This window comes from Barbus barbus, assembly GCF_936440315.1.
Source record: "Barbus barbus genome assembly, chromosome: 20".
NCBI lineage: Eukaryota > Metazoa > Chordata > Actinopteri > Cypriniformes > Cyprinidae > Barbus > Barbus barbus.
The window spans coordinates 12,400,662-12,416,415 of NC_136748.1; the positions used below are offsets into that span (position 1 = coordinate 12,400,662).

A 15,754-nucleotide genomic window follows, 5' to 3' on the forward strand; every position below is an offset into this window, starting at 1 on the left:
ATTCTTTATCTTGGGTTGAACAAATAATTTTTGCTTAGATGGAACAGCAGCTACGCTAATTATGTCTCTATTTGTTTCTCTGTTTCTGCCACAGGATTAACATCCCATGGTAACTAGGAATTACAGAAGCTTCAGTCTGGATCCAACCCTTAAATGATCTGAGATGACCTGAGAAAAGATAATGCCAACCCCTCAGAGGACCTCAGAGGATGCCAACGCTCAGACAACATACAGAATTACCAAATTTTGCCATAAGTTAAATATATTAAGGTTCTGCAATATATAAATATATTGTGGAAATTAAATTTCCTGTAGAGCTGCTTTGCAACAATTTGTATCGTAAAAAATGCTATACAAATACAGTGGCGAAAGTTTGGAAACCCCTTGCAGAATCTGTAAAAATGTGGATAATTTTACCAAAATAAGAGAGATCATACAAAATGCATGTTATTTTTTATTTAGTACTGTCCTGAGTAAGATATTTTCCATAAAAGATGTTTACATATAGTCTACAAGACAAAAAAATAGCTGAAATTATTAATATAACCACATTCAAAAGTTTGGGAACCCTTGGTTCTTACTACTGTGTGTGGTTACCTGGATGATCTACAACTGTTTTGTTTTGTGATGGTTGTTCATGAGTCCCTTGTTTGTTCTGAACAGTTCAATTGAGCACTGTTCTTCAGAAAAATCCTCCAGGTCCTGCAGATTCTTCAGTTTTCCAGCATCTTTTGCATATCTGAACCCTTTCCAGCAGTGACTGTATGATTTTGAGATCCACCTTTTCACGCTGAGGATGATTGAGGGACTTAAACACAACAATTAAAAAAAGGTTCAAACATTCACTGATGTTCCAGAAGGAAACACGATGCATTAAGAGCCGGGGGTGAAAACTTTTTGAATTTGAAGCTCAAGGTAAATTGTACTTAATTTGTCTTCCAGGAAACATGCAAGTATCTTCTGTCGCATCAGAAGGGCAGTACTAAATGGAAAAATATGATATTTCAACAAAATAAGAAAAATTTGGACATCATCATCCTGTTCAAAAGTTTTCACCCCCCGGCTCTTAATGCATCGTGTTTCCTTCAGGAGCATCAGTGAATGTTTGAACCTTTTTTAATTGTTGTGTTTGAGTCCCTCAATCATCCTCAGTGTGAAAAATTACCCATTGGGGGTAAGTGAATATTGACAATTTTCATTTTGGGGTGGAGTATCCCTTTAACAACTACCTTACTAACTATTAATAAGCGGGAAATTAGGAATTTATTGAGGGAAAAGTCGTAGTTAATAGTGAATAAGTGTTACCAAAAGGAGATACACAAGTAAACAACATGCAGTTTTTGAATGAAGTTTTTTATTATGAAGGGAAAACAAAATCCAAACCCACATGGCCCTGTGTGAACAAGTGCTTGCCCCCTAAACCTAATAACTGGTTGGGCCACCCTTAGCAGCAACAACTGCAATCAAGCGTTTGCGATGACTTGAAATGTGTCTGTTACAGCGCTGTGGAGGAATTTTGGCCCACTCATCTTGGCAGAATTGTTGTAATTCAGCCACATTGGAGGGTTTTAGAGCATGAACCGCTTTTTTAAGGTCATGCCACAGCATCTCAATAGGATTCAGGTCAGGACTTTGACTAGGCCACTCCAAAGTCTTCATTTTGTTTTTCTTCAGCCATTCAGAGGTGGATTTGCTGGTGTGGTTTGGATTATTGTCCTGCTGCAGAACCCAAGTTCGCTTCAGCTTGAGGTCACGAACAGATGGCTGGACATTGTCCTTCAGGATTTTTTGGTAGACAGCAGAATTCATGGTTCCATTTATCACAGCAAGTCTTCCAGGTCCTGAAGCAGCAAAAAAGCCCCAGACCATCACACTACCACCACCATATTTTACTGTTAGTATGATGTTCTTTTTCTGAAATGCTGTGTTACTTTTACGCCAGATGTAATGGGACACGTCAGTCCACAGAGTATTTTCCCAAAAGTCTTGGGGATCGTCAAGATGTTTTCTGGCAAAACTGAGATGAGCCTTTATGTTCTTTTTGTTCAGCAGCGGTTTTCGTCTTGTAACTCTGCCATGCAGGCCATTTTTGCCCAGTCTCTTTCTTATGGTGGAGTCATGAACACTGACCTTAACTGAGGCAAGTGAGGCCTGCAGTTCTTTAGATGTTGTTGTGGGGTCTTTTGTGACCTCTTGGATGAGTCGTCGCTGCGCTCTTGGGGTAAATTTGGTCGGCCGGCCACTCCTGGGAAGGTTCACCACTGTTTCATGTTTTTGCCATTTGTGGATAATGGCTCTCACTGTGGTTCGCTGGAGTCCCAAAGCTTTAGAAATGGCTCTATAACCTTTTCCAGACTGATAGATCTCAATTACTTTCTTTCTCATTTGGGGTGGGGGGGTGGGGGGGGGGGGCAAACACTTTCACACAGGGCCATGTGGGTTTGGATTTTGTTTTCCCTTCATAAAAAAAACCCTTCATTTAAAAACTGCATATTGTGTTTACTTGTGTTATCTTTGATATTTACATTTGTTTGATGATCTGAAACATTAAAGTGTGACAAACATGCAATAAAATAAAAAATCAGGAAGGGGGCCAACACTTTTTCACACCACTGTATATATATAAAGAATTTTTTTTTCTTTTAAGACAATGACAGATGTTTCTCTAGATAAGACCCTTATTCCTTAGTTGGGATCCTGTCGAGCCCTATGAAGCTGCACTGAAACTGCAATTTGGACCTTCAACTTGCTGGCTCCCATTAAAGTCCACTATATGGAGAAAAGTACTGAAATGTTTTCCTCAAAAACCTTAATTTCTTTTTGACTGAAGAAAGAAAGACAAACATCTTGGATGACATGGAGATAAATTATTTGTTCAAGCCTTTTTTTAAGAGAAACATTTAGAAACGTGGCCAGACGTACTTGCACTGTGCGTGAAAGTATTTGATGAGATTCTGAAGCAAGTCGACACCTTTCTTGATCTTGATTTCATTGACTTTGAGGAGGTACTGTAACAAAACAATAGAGGAGACTGAAGCACAGGAAATGCCTATTACAGGATTCTCCAATGAAATGAGTCGCCTCTGACCTCACACATCTGAAGCTGAAAGAAACGGCGCTCCTTCTCCATCTCCTCTGCTATCTCCGCTCCACTGATCTCCGTCCGGATCATTCCGTGCTGTCGGGCATGTTCTTTTTTCTCCTTCTCGATTTTAGAACTGCGTGAAACACACAGAGCACCTTAAAAAAAATTCAGACACACAATCGCAAACACACGCACAGGAAGCACTCATGCAGCAGGGCATTCTTTTCCATATGCTCCAGCGGCATATTGTACCCCACGATACGGATGCAGCATTTCCTCTGTGGGGAAGGAGGGCCCTGCTCTCAGACACAGGATTCCAGAGAGAGCCTCATGCGTTTGGTTTAGGCCTTCATATGCTCTTAGCTGAAGCAGGCTGGCCATTTCTGGAACCTCTGCTTTCAGAGTTTGAAGCCTAGCGATGAGATTTGGTCAAGAGATGGCTGAACACTAGAAGCCATTTCCAAAAAAAATAAAAAGAAATAAACATTTCTAGTCAGTGAAAGTAGAAAATTAAAAGGTAAAAGAAGATTGTGATAAAATGCATCAAGCGCTGAATGAAGTCATGTGTTAGCATGAGGAGCTGCCTGACAACAATTCTGATTTCTATATTAGGTTTAGTGTTGGGGAGAAGCAAGGCTATTAACTTCAAGGGATTGTTTAACCAAAATAAAAAATTTACTAAAAATGTTAGGTATTTCTGTCCTCTGTTGAGCACAAAAGAATTAAAATCATTGGCTTGGTTCCCAGCATTCTTCAAAATATATTTTGATCCACAGAAGAACAATTCTAAGTTTTGTTAGAACATGGGGGTGAGTAAATTATGACTATTTATTATCTTAATGTTTCTAATTATAATTATGACATAGTTTTAATGAATTTTTATAACTATTTCAAAAAGTTGCTGATCATTTTGTTTTGTTTTGTGTTTTGTAGCAGGATTTTTTTGTGTGTGTGTGTGTGTGTGTTTTAGTGCCAAGCCAAATTTTATGGCTATTTTCATGGCAAAAGCAATACAATAAATTATATAAATATTACAACATTTTGAACATTATCTTTGACAAAAACTCCAAAATGTGGTGTAGTAAAAATTGTTTGTTTAATGAAAATCATTTATTTGCTCTAGTTTCATTTTCATATAGTTCAAAATTACTTTTTTTTTTTTAATTCATACAAGTCCAAAAACATAACTCATAGTAATAATAAAATATAATTGTCAATTAAATATAATTATGATTAGCTTGTCATTGAGATGTCTGTTTTTTTTTTGCAGCTTCCCCAACGATTAGATACTTTAGGTATTGCATCTGTACATCTGACAGATGGAAGAAATAAGCTTAAACAGACTCCCTCATGTCAGTACATCACTTCCACCGATGACTGTAAAGAACAGTCCACCATTTTTCAGGATAAAGATTATGTTCAATTTCAAACCAGTTAAAAACAAAACACAAAAATGGTGGAGTGTTGCTTTCATCTTTGGGAGAAAGAAACACACACAAACAAATAAGTAAATATGAATCATGATTTGCTGTTTCCTGCTGTTCACCTGCACTTCTGAGGCACCACATTATTTTTAGTGTCAGATTCATTGTCTCTTAAACAAACACAGCAAGATCTTCAGCATACTCATTAGCAGGAGATTTGCACAAATGAAGCCTGCAGCTCAAACTGCGATTTGCAAGAAAGGCGAAAGCTTTGCACAGACACAGAGATTGAAGTGAACTCAAACTGTAGTGGCGGTGACGATGAAAACCAGTTTAATGGAGTCAGGGCCAGTGTCACATTAGAGGGTGATTTTGTTTCTTTCTGTCTGCAAACATGAAGGTATTGTCACAATCAAACACCAGAGATTATATCCGGCAATGGGGGGTGAAATATGTATTTGACTGAGCAAAACTGTCGATGATGGAAAACAGCAATGATATTACAAAAGACAGCACCTGGCTTCAACGGTAAATCAATTAATCAAATGACGCGTTATAAGAAAATATATTACCCTTTCAGTAAAGAATGTCCCTTGCAGCTTGGAAAATATATAAAAAGTCCTACTTAATGTCATACATTGTCGCATGCACAGCAATCAGTGTGATAGCAGAGGATAGGAATACAGGAAGTGAGGTGGTAACAATGACAGCTCATTATCCAGAGTGCTGGGCACCACTGATCCCTCATTTGACACTCAGGACACTGACATTTCCTTTCAATTTAATTAATTTTCAGACTAAGATTTAAGCAAGCATGCTTGACAGAAATGAATGAATTCTTTGAAAATCTCTTACACTTTAGTCTCATAATCTTTCCAGGCTTTATCAAAGGGCTTCTTGAGATCCTGCAAAAGAAAGAGAGGGGATATTCATTAGACATACTAGGAGTATGACTCAACTTTCATTTTGACATCCGCAGCTTAACCCAAATAACTGAGAAAAAAAAACAAAACAAAAAAAACAGGCCTGAGCAGAAGCGTCGTCTCACAGAACCAGACGTTTTAGTGTCAGCATAATGTCTGGTCCACACTGCAGATGCAATGCTTTTTTTCTGAACATCATGGTGTGCCTTCAGCATTGTCACACAATTCAAAGTTGGCTCAATTGAATGTGTGCTGAATGCACTGAAGAACATTAACACAACATATCAAGGGTGTTTAGATTTGCTGCATCAGCCAGCCAATCAGATTGGAGCTTTTTATTTTGCACAAAAATGGCAAGGTTTGAAGCTTAGACTAGCAGAAGAATGGCATAAAATCACCACTCAGATGCCAAGCTCAGTGCACGCCATTACACATGATGTCATGCTCACAAAGAAAGTACCTGATGTAACGCCAGTGCTGTATTCTGCAATGACATCATCTGAAAGCTTCAGGGAAATTCTGCTTGTGCAAACAGAGCGTTCTCCAGCAGCTCTGCTGAGGGTTTACTCTATTAACAGAAGGCTGTGTTTGTAGAGGGACTTCCTAAGAGTCCTACAAACTCTGTTAATGTGCTTCCATAACAGATGCTGTACACAGCTTGAGTTGTGCTGAAAACAGTCTCATCTGTGCCAGCAATAATGGCTCAGTAAGAGGAGTTTGACAAGAAAATGATTTCCACATTGATTCTCCAAAAATTCCATACTTGAATCAATGTAACAGAAATTAGAAGAGATGAGAAGTGCCCATTTAAAGAGGTTCTATTATGCTCTTTTACAAAGTCTTGATTTTGTTTTGGGGATGTACTAGAATATGCTCTCATGCTTGGTGGTTCGAAAATTTTTTCACATAATTTACATTATTACAAAACCTCTCTCCCTAGCCTGGCACAAACGGCTCGGTTATTTCTGGGTTTGATGAAACCGAAAAACAAAATGTCTTGTGATTGGTTAGCTGTCCCAGTGTGTTGTGATTGGCGAACAGCTTAGACGGCCTTTCAGTACTGCCCCGCCCCTTGCCAAAGCAGCAAGTTCCATCTGCTCCGGTATAGTTAAGGATGGCGTCAATATTGCCATATTAATTTGAGCCAGATTCAGACTCCGAGAATATTGAACAAGAGGATCGCACAGAACCCTTGCACACACGGATATTGCAAGACAATCGATCGTCGTTTAAATTAATGATCAATTAATCGATTAATCGTTAAACTTGCATCTATTGATATATTGCAGTAGCATATAGTCACCGGCATGACAGGATGTGCAAATGCCACTCAAAACGCCAGCTTCCTCACCCAAATGAAAGGGGTTTTTAGTCTAAGTAAAAGGCTAGTAGCAGGATCGTACAATGAATGGATGCGATTACGATCATTTGATAAAATGAAGAGCGCGCACCGTAGTTACGCACGGGATCGTTATACTTTGTGGGCTGTTTCATATTCTGTCACGGAGGCCGCGCTGAATGCGACTTTTTAAATGGTTTCATGGTGCTCGTTGTTTTATTTTAAAACATTGTCACAATGTTTGCAATTGACAATATCGGGATTAAAAATAAAATGATCCCAAACGCAAGTACGGCGCGTGGGGCTGTGGCGTGCGGTCAGTGATCCGTTTCCAAAACCACCGGCGTTGCAACGGCAACACCCTGTTACCCATTTGAAACATTTTAATGTGAGTATTATGACACAAGTGAGGTACAAAGCTTTGTTAATAAGAGAAATAATTGGTTAGCAGGCAAATGTTACATCGCGACCATGCTTTTGGATTCATGCCGTTCAAGCGCATACATTTAAATCAAGCTGTATGTGGCATTGTGTTCTGTTTTGCCAGATGGTCACGAATGTAATATTATTTATTGTTTTAATCACTGTTTTCGCATCTCTTACTGTGGTAAACATGTGGGGGAAAATTAAAGATTTCGTGGCCATGAATTAAGAATTCGTTACTATGACTTAAATTGCTCCTGCATTTAAATTCATGGGTTGAAACCTGGACAGTGGCCACAAATTAATATGTTGTAAGAACGAATTAACAAGTTGTATGAATAAATAGCCTATAATATCTGTCCTGCTCTCGTGCACACAGCCCTGTCAAAGCGAAGTGCCCGATATACAACAATTATCTAGGGAAATTATAATTGAACATGACTTATTACTACATTTCAATACAAAAGAACTTTGTATTGTATCTGTTTTAATGTACTTTTAAAGTTTGGATCACATTAAAAGCGTATAGTTTATACATTAGTAAATTATTTTTGTGTAAGATCCAGCCCCTTCACTGTCACTCACTGTTTTGCGCATGAGCCGCACGCACCCCGAAATGAAACTGCTTAATCGACCATCGATAGCTCTTATCGATTACATCGCTTATCGACAATTAATCGATCGTCGATTAATCGTTGACATCCTTAGTGGTAACGTTATTGTTTTTTTCTGAAGACAGTCGGTTTCCTTCAGAAACACAGTGATATAAAAACACCCACACCAGGTTTCGATTTTGAAACGTGCAGTGCTCATGTTTATTCAACGAAGTCAAAGCCTTTTGGAAAATCTATTTGTGGCAGTCAGTTTTGATATTGTGGCGGGCGCCACAAACAAATCAATGTATGGGACACACGGTCTAAATCTCATAAATGAAGTGTAAATTCTGCAGATTACATCATTGTCCAGTACTGTACTGTCAGCAATTTATAAAAACGTTTTCATATTTGTAACATATATATTTACATACATAATTATTCAGGTGCATGTTGAATAATTTGCGAAAACTTGACGCTATAGCAGCACTTCTTCATTGTCGTCTTGTGTGATGCACTCAACCAAGCGTTCTAACCACGACCTCGCCCCTTCCCACCCCCCAACCATTTGAATTTCCGTAGGCAGGATTTAATGATATTCTAATGGGCCGCTTTGTGATATCACAACACCCGGAAAAAAAGTCTGTAGTCCAAACGAGCTGTTCGTTGTAGTTCTTTTAAAAAATAAAATATCTCCCTTAGGAGTGGACTTTGAGATTTGTAACTTTGTAGATCTTTTTTATGCCCAAACATCCACACTACACACTGACTAAAATTCTAAAAGTTAAAAAACACAATAGGACCCCTTTAAATATAAATACATAAGAGGTACGTATGTGTGTAAATGATATGTAACTTAATGTTAAATAATTGTTGTGGATTTAAAAAAAAGTGTTGCAATTTTTATGTAACTGTAATGTGTAAATATGATCAGATCAATTCAACAACACCATCTGTCATTTGCTTTAAACAGAAAAATCATCTACCAACCAAGCTGCTTTTTTCTATATTAGGGTTGTGCCGATAGACGATAGACTCGTGTATCGGCGATAGTCAGAGATATTGCCAGTTGTTGATGCTTTCAATGATAGCAAGACAATTAACTAGGCGCCTATCTTTAGCGATGCAGCGCAAAGATGCTTCACAAACGTGCCGCAGCGCAGCTGGTATAAACAAGCATTGACTTGAGAGACCGTGATCAGCTCCAGTGGCCGTGTCGGAGCCATAACGCGTCGCAGACGTCTGCAGTCAGTGTCTTTATCATACAGCTTCACTGATTATTAGGGGTGTCGAAATTAATCGTTTCTACAGTGCATCGCAATGCAGATGAGGACGATTCGGTATCGGTTCAGTAATAAACCATAACCGATTATAACGTTCTGATGCTTTTCTGACGTCATTTGTCGCATATGTGCTTTGTCGCGGTAGCACACAATGGCAGATGGAGGCGAGACGCGAGTGCGAGTAATTAAAAATGCTCCAACTATTTCAAAAGCTGATATCTGGGCACATTTCGGCTTTATGAACAACCTGGTAAGCACGACCTGGAGAAAGACACATGCTGTGTGTAAATCGTGTCACGCATCAATAAAATATGCAGGGGGTAATACCATAGATATGTGTAGATTCCCTATTCGACCGCTCAAGATACGTTGACGCGTCTGCCATCTCGGAACGGTCATTCACCATAATAATCGATGAATCAATTCGCACACCATTCCAAAAATGAAGGATGGCTTACATATCGTGGCCCATAGAAACAGTCTCTAAAGAGACATCTACGTATATCTATATCTATGGGTAATGCCATTAACTTGAGAAACCACGTCAGCCGTATTCATCCTGAGCTGTTAACCCTCTCAGTGTCAAGTATTTAGTATTTACTTTTGTGTATTTGTTCTGAATGCTCCGGTTGTCTTCTGTGCCCAGACTTGAGTTTTGTTTGATGTTTGATTCATTCAAGAAGCGTGTCTTCTTTAAGCAGATAAAATTAAAGGTTCAGTTTATATATCTGGCTGCTTGTATTTATTGACAAAATTGTATGCATGTGAAGTAAAATTGAAAATTGAGGATGCAGTGCATCGTGATATTGAATCGATGACATGATAATCGTAATCGAACTGAATCATGAGACCAGTGTAGGTTCACACCCCTACTGATTATAACGTGTATTTTTTTTTTATGCATTTCTTAAAGTGCACTGATTACAATGGAAGTGGTTTTTTTAAAGTGCATAATACTTGCACCAGACTGAAGTCAGTTATGATGGTCTTTGGTAACGTAAATGTTCTTTGCTCGTTTTCTGTAGCTGCTTCTTGAATAACTGAGGAAATGTAAGCTTTATAATAACTTACAATGTTTCTATTAAATTATGTTAAATACAAATTAATTCATATTAAAACATTAGGCTGCTTTTAGCCTTTCGCTGGAGTAACTTTCCGGCAATGAAACTAAGTAAACAATTAAATAAATTAGCATGATAATATTGTGTATCGGCGATCTCACAGGCTGACGATAGGATGATATGAAAACTGAGCATATCGCCCAACACTATTATATATGCAATGAAAATGTTCAGTGATCACAAGATGTGAAGTTCAAAATAATAAATAAAAAATATATATTATATAAAATAAAAATTAATCTGCTAAAGGACTGCAACTAATCAAAAAATTACGGTAACACTTTAGTATAGGGACCAATTTTCACTATTAACTAGTTGCTTATTAGCATGCCTATTAATAACATATTGGCTGTTTATTAGTCCCTACATCCCTAATCCTACCCAATAACCCAGTACCCTTACTAACTATTAATAAGCATCCAATTAGAAGTTTATTGAGGCAAAAGTCATAGTTAATGGTTTGTTAATAGTGAGAATTGGACCTTAAAATAAAGTGTGACCAAAATGACATATGTGACCCTGGAGCACAAAACCAGTCTTAAGTAGCACGGGTATATTTGTAGCAACAGCCAAAAATAAATACATTGTATGGGTCAAAATTCTTGATTTTTCTTTTATGCCAAAAATCATTAGGACATTAAGTAAAGATCATGTTCCATGAAGATATTTTGTAAATTCCCTACTGTAAATATATCAAAACTTCATTTTTGATTAGTAATATGCAAGAACGTCATTTGGACAACTTTAAAGGCGATTTTCTCACCATCGATTTTGCACCCTCAGATTCCAGATTTTCAAATAGTTGTATCTCGGCCAAATATTATCCAATCCAAACAAACCATACATCAATGGAAAGCTTATTTATATGTATAAATCTCAATTTTGGAACTTATGACTGGTTTTGTGGTCCAGGGTCACATATTACAATGAAAATAATCAACAAAAATTTGTGATGGCACATTATAATAGTGAAAACCGTTAGAAATCTTACAATACACAATTGTGTTACATTTTGTTGTTATGGTTTTATATTTTGAACATATACAACAAATACAGGTGTGAAGACATGTCAATCAAACACGGTGCAACAGAGATGAGCAGGCTCATTCAAGTTAACATTGTGTTTTGGGTTATTCAAACTCACTTCTCTATTACTTTGTATTGTAACCTCGATATTTTGGCACACAATAATAACACATTATACAGAAATCTATTTATGCATTGTGCAAGATTATTTTAAAAAAATGATTAAATGAAAAAACAAATAAAATAATCCATTATTAAAATGGTGACTAGCTGCAGTTCTAGTCTGGGGCTGTTTTTAAAACAGTTTGAATGAGAGTGATCTTTAGGGCTCATTCTAGGATGGATCTCAATCACCAAAAGGGCCACTTCAGGGATTCAGAGAATGACCGTTCAGCAATTCAACCTATTAACTCGTGAACACAGAAAAGAATGGATGTAGAGAGACAAAGGGAGACATTTCTGAATGGCATTACACGGTCTCGAGCTGCTTCATGTTGCTTTGACAGAACTATAAATCATCATTCCTCACCACACAGCACCAGGATACATATCTCAAACAAGCTGAGTCACATAGTGTCACCTGGACTTTCAGACCGCAACATCTATTAGCCAGAGGGGTCAAAAATACTTGAGTGGGTGGGTTTCACAGCTCAGCGCTCTTCAGCGCTGACATCACTCCCTCTGAGACCGACAAAAGAGTCTACACCTGCAAAGCCAGTCCGACCGACTGAACAGAGGAAGTGTCGTTCACAAACAAGCACTGTAAGACAATGGATCCTACTGCGGAACAGACAGCCCCATCATTAAGTTGAGAGGTTTTGGCATGATGTCAGCTTGTCTGTGGGTCGGTTTTATGAGGATTGCAAGTCCGCCTCCCTCAGCATTTTAGATGACACGCAAATCAGGGTCAAGAAATGGGAATGTTGGGGGTCAAGCTTTCTGACATATTACAATTCCTAACCATTTACAAGTTGAATAAATTAACATTAGCTATCATTGTTACATTCCTCCCCATCTAAAATAGTGAGAAGGTAACAATAGAGAAAAAAATGACAATAAATGAGAATTTAACAAACATGGAGAGTAACAGGATACTACAATCTTCTGCTCCAGAATACAAAAAACAACTTAACTGACAAATAAGTAGATTTTAATGAAACATAAGTGAAATACAACAAGTTCTAAACTTACTAAATAACCTATGAAACAAAGGAAAAAAAAAAAAAAAGAACAACAAACACTTGACATTAAAGTGCATATTGCAGGTTAAAAAAATTAATGAACCGTTAATGCAGGATTTGAAAATGTTTTACAAGACGCGAGGGCACAAATTTAGATTAAAAAGTGAGGCTTTCCTGGACAGTTCTCAAAAACCGCTTTTTTTCAACATCGCGTCATATTACGTCACATAAGGGAGTCGTGTGCCGCACTCTGCTTTGAGCGCGTGCGAGTCAGTGTGTTTTCGGTAGTTATTTTTATTTCAATTTATCATTGTCACGGTAAATTATTGTGTTTGTGGAGGTTGCACAAACTCCAGCCTGTCAGGACATCGAGTCCACAGGTTTCCTAACAAGAAATAGGACGGTATCTTCCGGGCCTCGGTGCGTTAGTGCAGCTGAAGAGACGGGACTTCACTAATGCATCTGCTTCAAACACCGCGGTGGTGTGTAACTTAACAGATGTGATGGAGGCCAAGTGGAAAAGCATGGTCAGCAGTGAATGTGATCTAAACTTGTGTTTGCTTCTCCCAGCATATGCCGTCTGAGAGAGGAATACTGCAGGTCACCATAGGCTCCAGGAAAACACTGTCATGTCCACTAGACCTGCTCCTCTTTCCAGATCCCTCCAGTCAGAGGATCAACATGATGAGGCTGTTGGTGTATATCTAGCACAGCCTTCATGATTCAACACACTTTAACAACACATTAGTGTGATACCCAGACTGAAAGATTGTTAAATGTTTTTAAATGGGTCAGATGGTATTTCTTTTGGTAGTATATGTTTGGTATATATACACATATATATACACATATATATACACACACACACACACACACACACACACACACACACACATATATATATACACATACACACACACACACACACAGTTGAAATGTTGTGTTTTGAGTTGGGTATTAACAGTGCTATGAAATAATATTTATGATTTAGTGCTGTATAAATAAAACTGAATTGAATTAACCATAAATGCAGATCTGCTTGATTGTGATTTTATTTTTTATTGATTGTCAACAAAATGGGGCCATTCAAAACCTTTATAAAGTCCTCCTTCCTCTGTAAACTATCTTCTACTGGCTGAAACACCACATGCAGGTAAGGGCTGCCCAGAACACCATAGGCCCAACGGACAACTTGTCTCTATGGTATCATTATTGATTGTGTTATACCAATGGCATCAAAAAGTGTTACTTATAGGTAGTCATGACCTAAATAGAGTTAACTTGTAATTGATAATCCTAATTATTCAGACTGTTTTAATATTAAAAAATGATTTCTGCCCTAAAACATGTGTCTGCTGGCCTGGAGAGGTCTATGCTTTCCTCGAATTTCCCACACAAGCACCTATGAATCAAAAATGTGTTTATCTCTCTCTCCTGCGGTGATAAGAAACCACTATCACGTAACGTTAGTGTCGGATATTAACGAGTGTGACGCCTGATCAACGCTTATTAGTTTCTATTACTGGTAGTATCAATACTAGCATTGCTATTGCCTGATTACATTAGCTAACGTGTGTATATCTGTAAGCCAACACTGATCTCTCACCAAACACCTGCCCTGTTCTCCTCACATCAACTCAATTTGTCTTCTCTGACCGCTGTTCTGTCTAATCCTGGCCTGTCCTGCTCTCTTGGCTGCATAGCAGGCTCATAATTGTATTTGTGGTCCGTCATACAAGTATAAATACACATTTAAAATTTCCTCAGCATCCGAACTGTCATCGTGATCCATTGTTTTCCTATGGTTTAAATGGACCAACATTAAATGTAATGTTGACATTAATGTTAATCTACGAATATTTAACAGACCGTAACTCCAAAGACAGGTAACAAAACAGATGACCTCGTAATGACACCAAAGACATTTCATTTTAAAGATCCATTTGCTGATGGGTTAATGAGGCACAGGTTCAGGTTAATTACTGGAAAGACGGCCGAAGACGAGGCCTGTAATCTCTCCCCATTAGCGGCGCCCCCCTACTGCGCTCTGAATCAAGCCTGATGCTGACGCAGTCCGTTCTGAGACCATTAGCACTCCATAACTGCAGCTGTCAGTGTCCTCCCAATCACCTCTACAGCAAACTGACACAAAGCAGGATTTACATCATCTTCTGGGGTGGATTTATATGGGAATTTGTTTTAACCATCATTTTAACTCAAGTCAGTTTACTTGGCATCCATCAAGTAAATCAAGAAAGATAAATGTAATATTATTCCTCATAATTGCTTTATATCTCACTTTTTTTTTTTGACAATTTCATTAACTGTGATTTTATGTCTCACATTGTGACTATTCTTTATACATATAAGAAAATTGAAGAATTTTTTTTAGTGTTATTTAGTATTATTTTAATAAAATAAACATTATATTATATTAGGGGTGTAATTATACACATATTCGTATTGAACCGTTCGGTATGAGGCTTTCCGTTCGGTATGCATTACAAACCGAACGATTCGTTGGACTAATTCTATTACATTTGGAAAATAAAGAGATTAAAGTGTGTAAAATATAATGTTATATACCGAAAGCGCCGCCATTACTCCGTCATTCCGTTTTTACTTTCACTTTCTGCATAGTGAATTGACTAAGATTAAGACGTTCAAGACGTTTGCCTTGTGCAAAGTTTACACGTTGCTTATGTGATATCCATTGCCTCACCTTCATGGTTTGAAACAGAAATATTTCCAACATTGCGAAAATGTACCGAATCGCAACACCACTGTGTCGTATCAAACCGAACCATGAATTTTGTGAACCGTTACACCCTATATTATATTATATTATATTATAATACTTAGGATTTAAACTAACTATAAACGAACCTTGTTCTGCAAGAAAATTCAGTCCAGTTTTCTTATGCGATTTGTCTGTTCAAACCAGCAGAAAAAACAGCAGACAGGCTGAATAAAAAAGCAAATGCACTCTCTGACAGTAGGTGGCTCTTATAAGAAAAGCAGGAATACCCCACTTAACACAGTACACAAAGTGCATGCTTGTAACAGAAAAGAAAACAAGATAAAGAGTATTTACAATTTTATTTTAAACCGCTGATTTGATTTTTGTATTTGCTATGCACTAATGCACCACCAAGTGATAGTTTTATGTAACAGTAGTGACTCTGGGCATGTAACCAAAAGTGTGAATCTCATTGGTGTGATGGAAAACAGATTACAACACCTTTCCCTAAAAAAAAAAAAAAAAAAAAAATCCATAGCATTGATGGTGTGCAAATATCTGAACAAATAAAATTCTAATTAAAATGTTTTTACACGCAACATAAAAATGAAAAATG

General features: G+C 37.7%; 1 protein-coding gene across 1 annotated transcript in view; it reads right to left on the reverse strand.

Annotated features, from left to right (window-relative positions):
* Positions 1–15,754, reverse strand: part of LOC306886490 (arf-GAP with SH3 domain, ANK repeat and PH domain-containing protein 2-like) — a 71,073-nt gene that overhangs the window by 23,987 nt on the left and 31,332 nt on the right. Inside the window, exons 5-7 of the mRNA XM_079443628.1 lie at positions 5,365–5,414; positions 3,089–3,218; positions 2,923–3,008 (exon numbers count right to left, since the gene is read on the reverse strand). Coding sequence (XP_079299754.1) covers positions 2,923–3,008; positions 3,089–3,218; positions 5,365–5,414 — 266 coding nt within the window. The remainder of the gene's footprint in view (positions 1–2,922; positions 3,009–3,088; positions 3,219–5,364; positions 5,415–15,754) is intronic.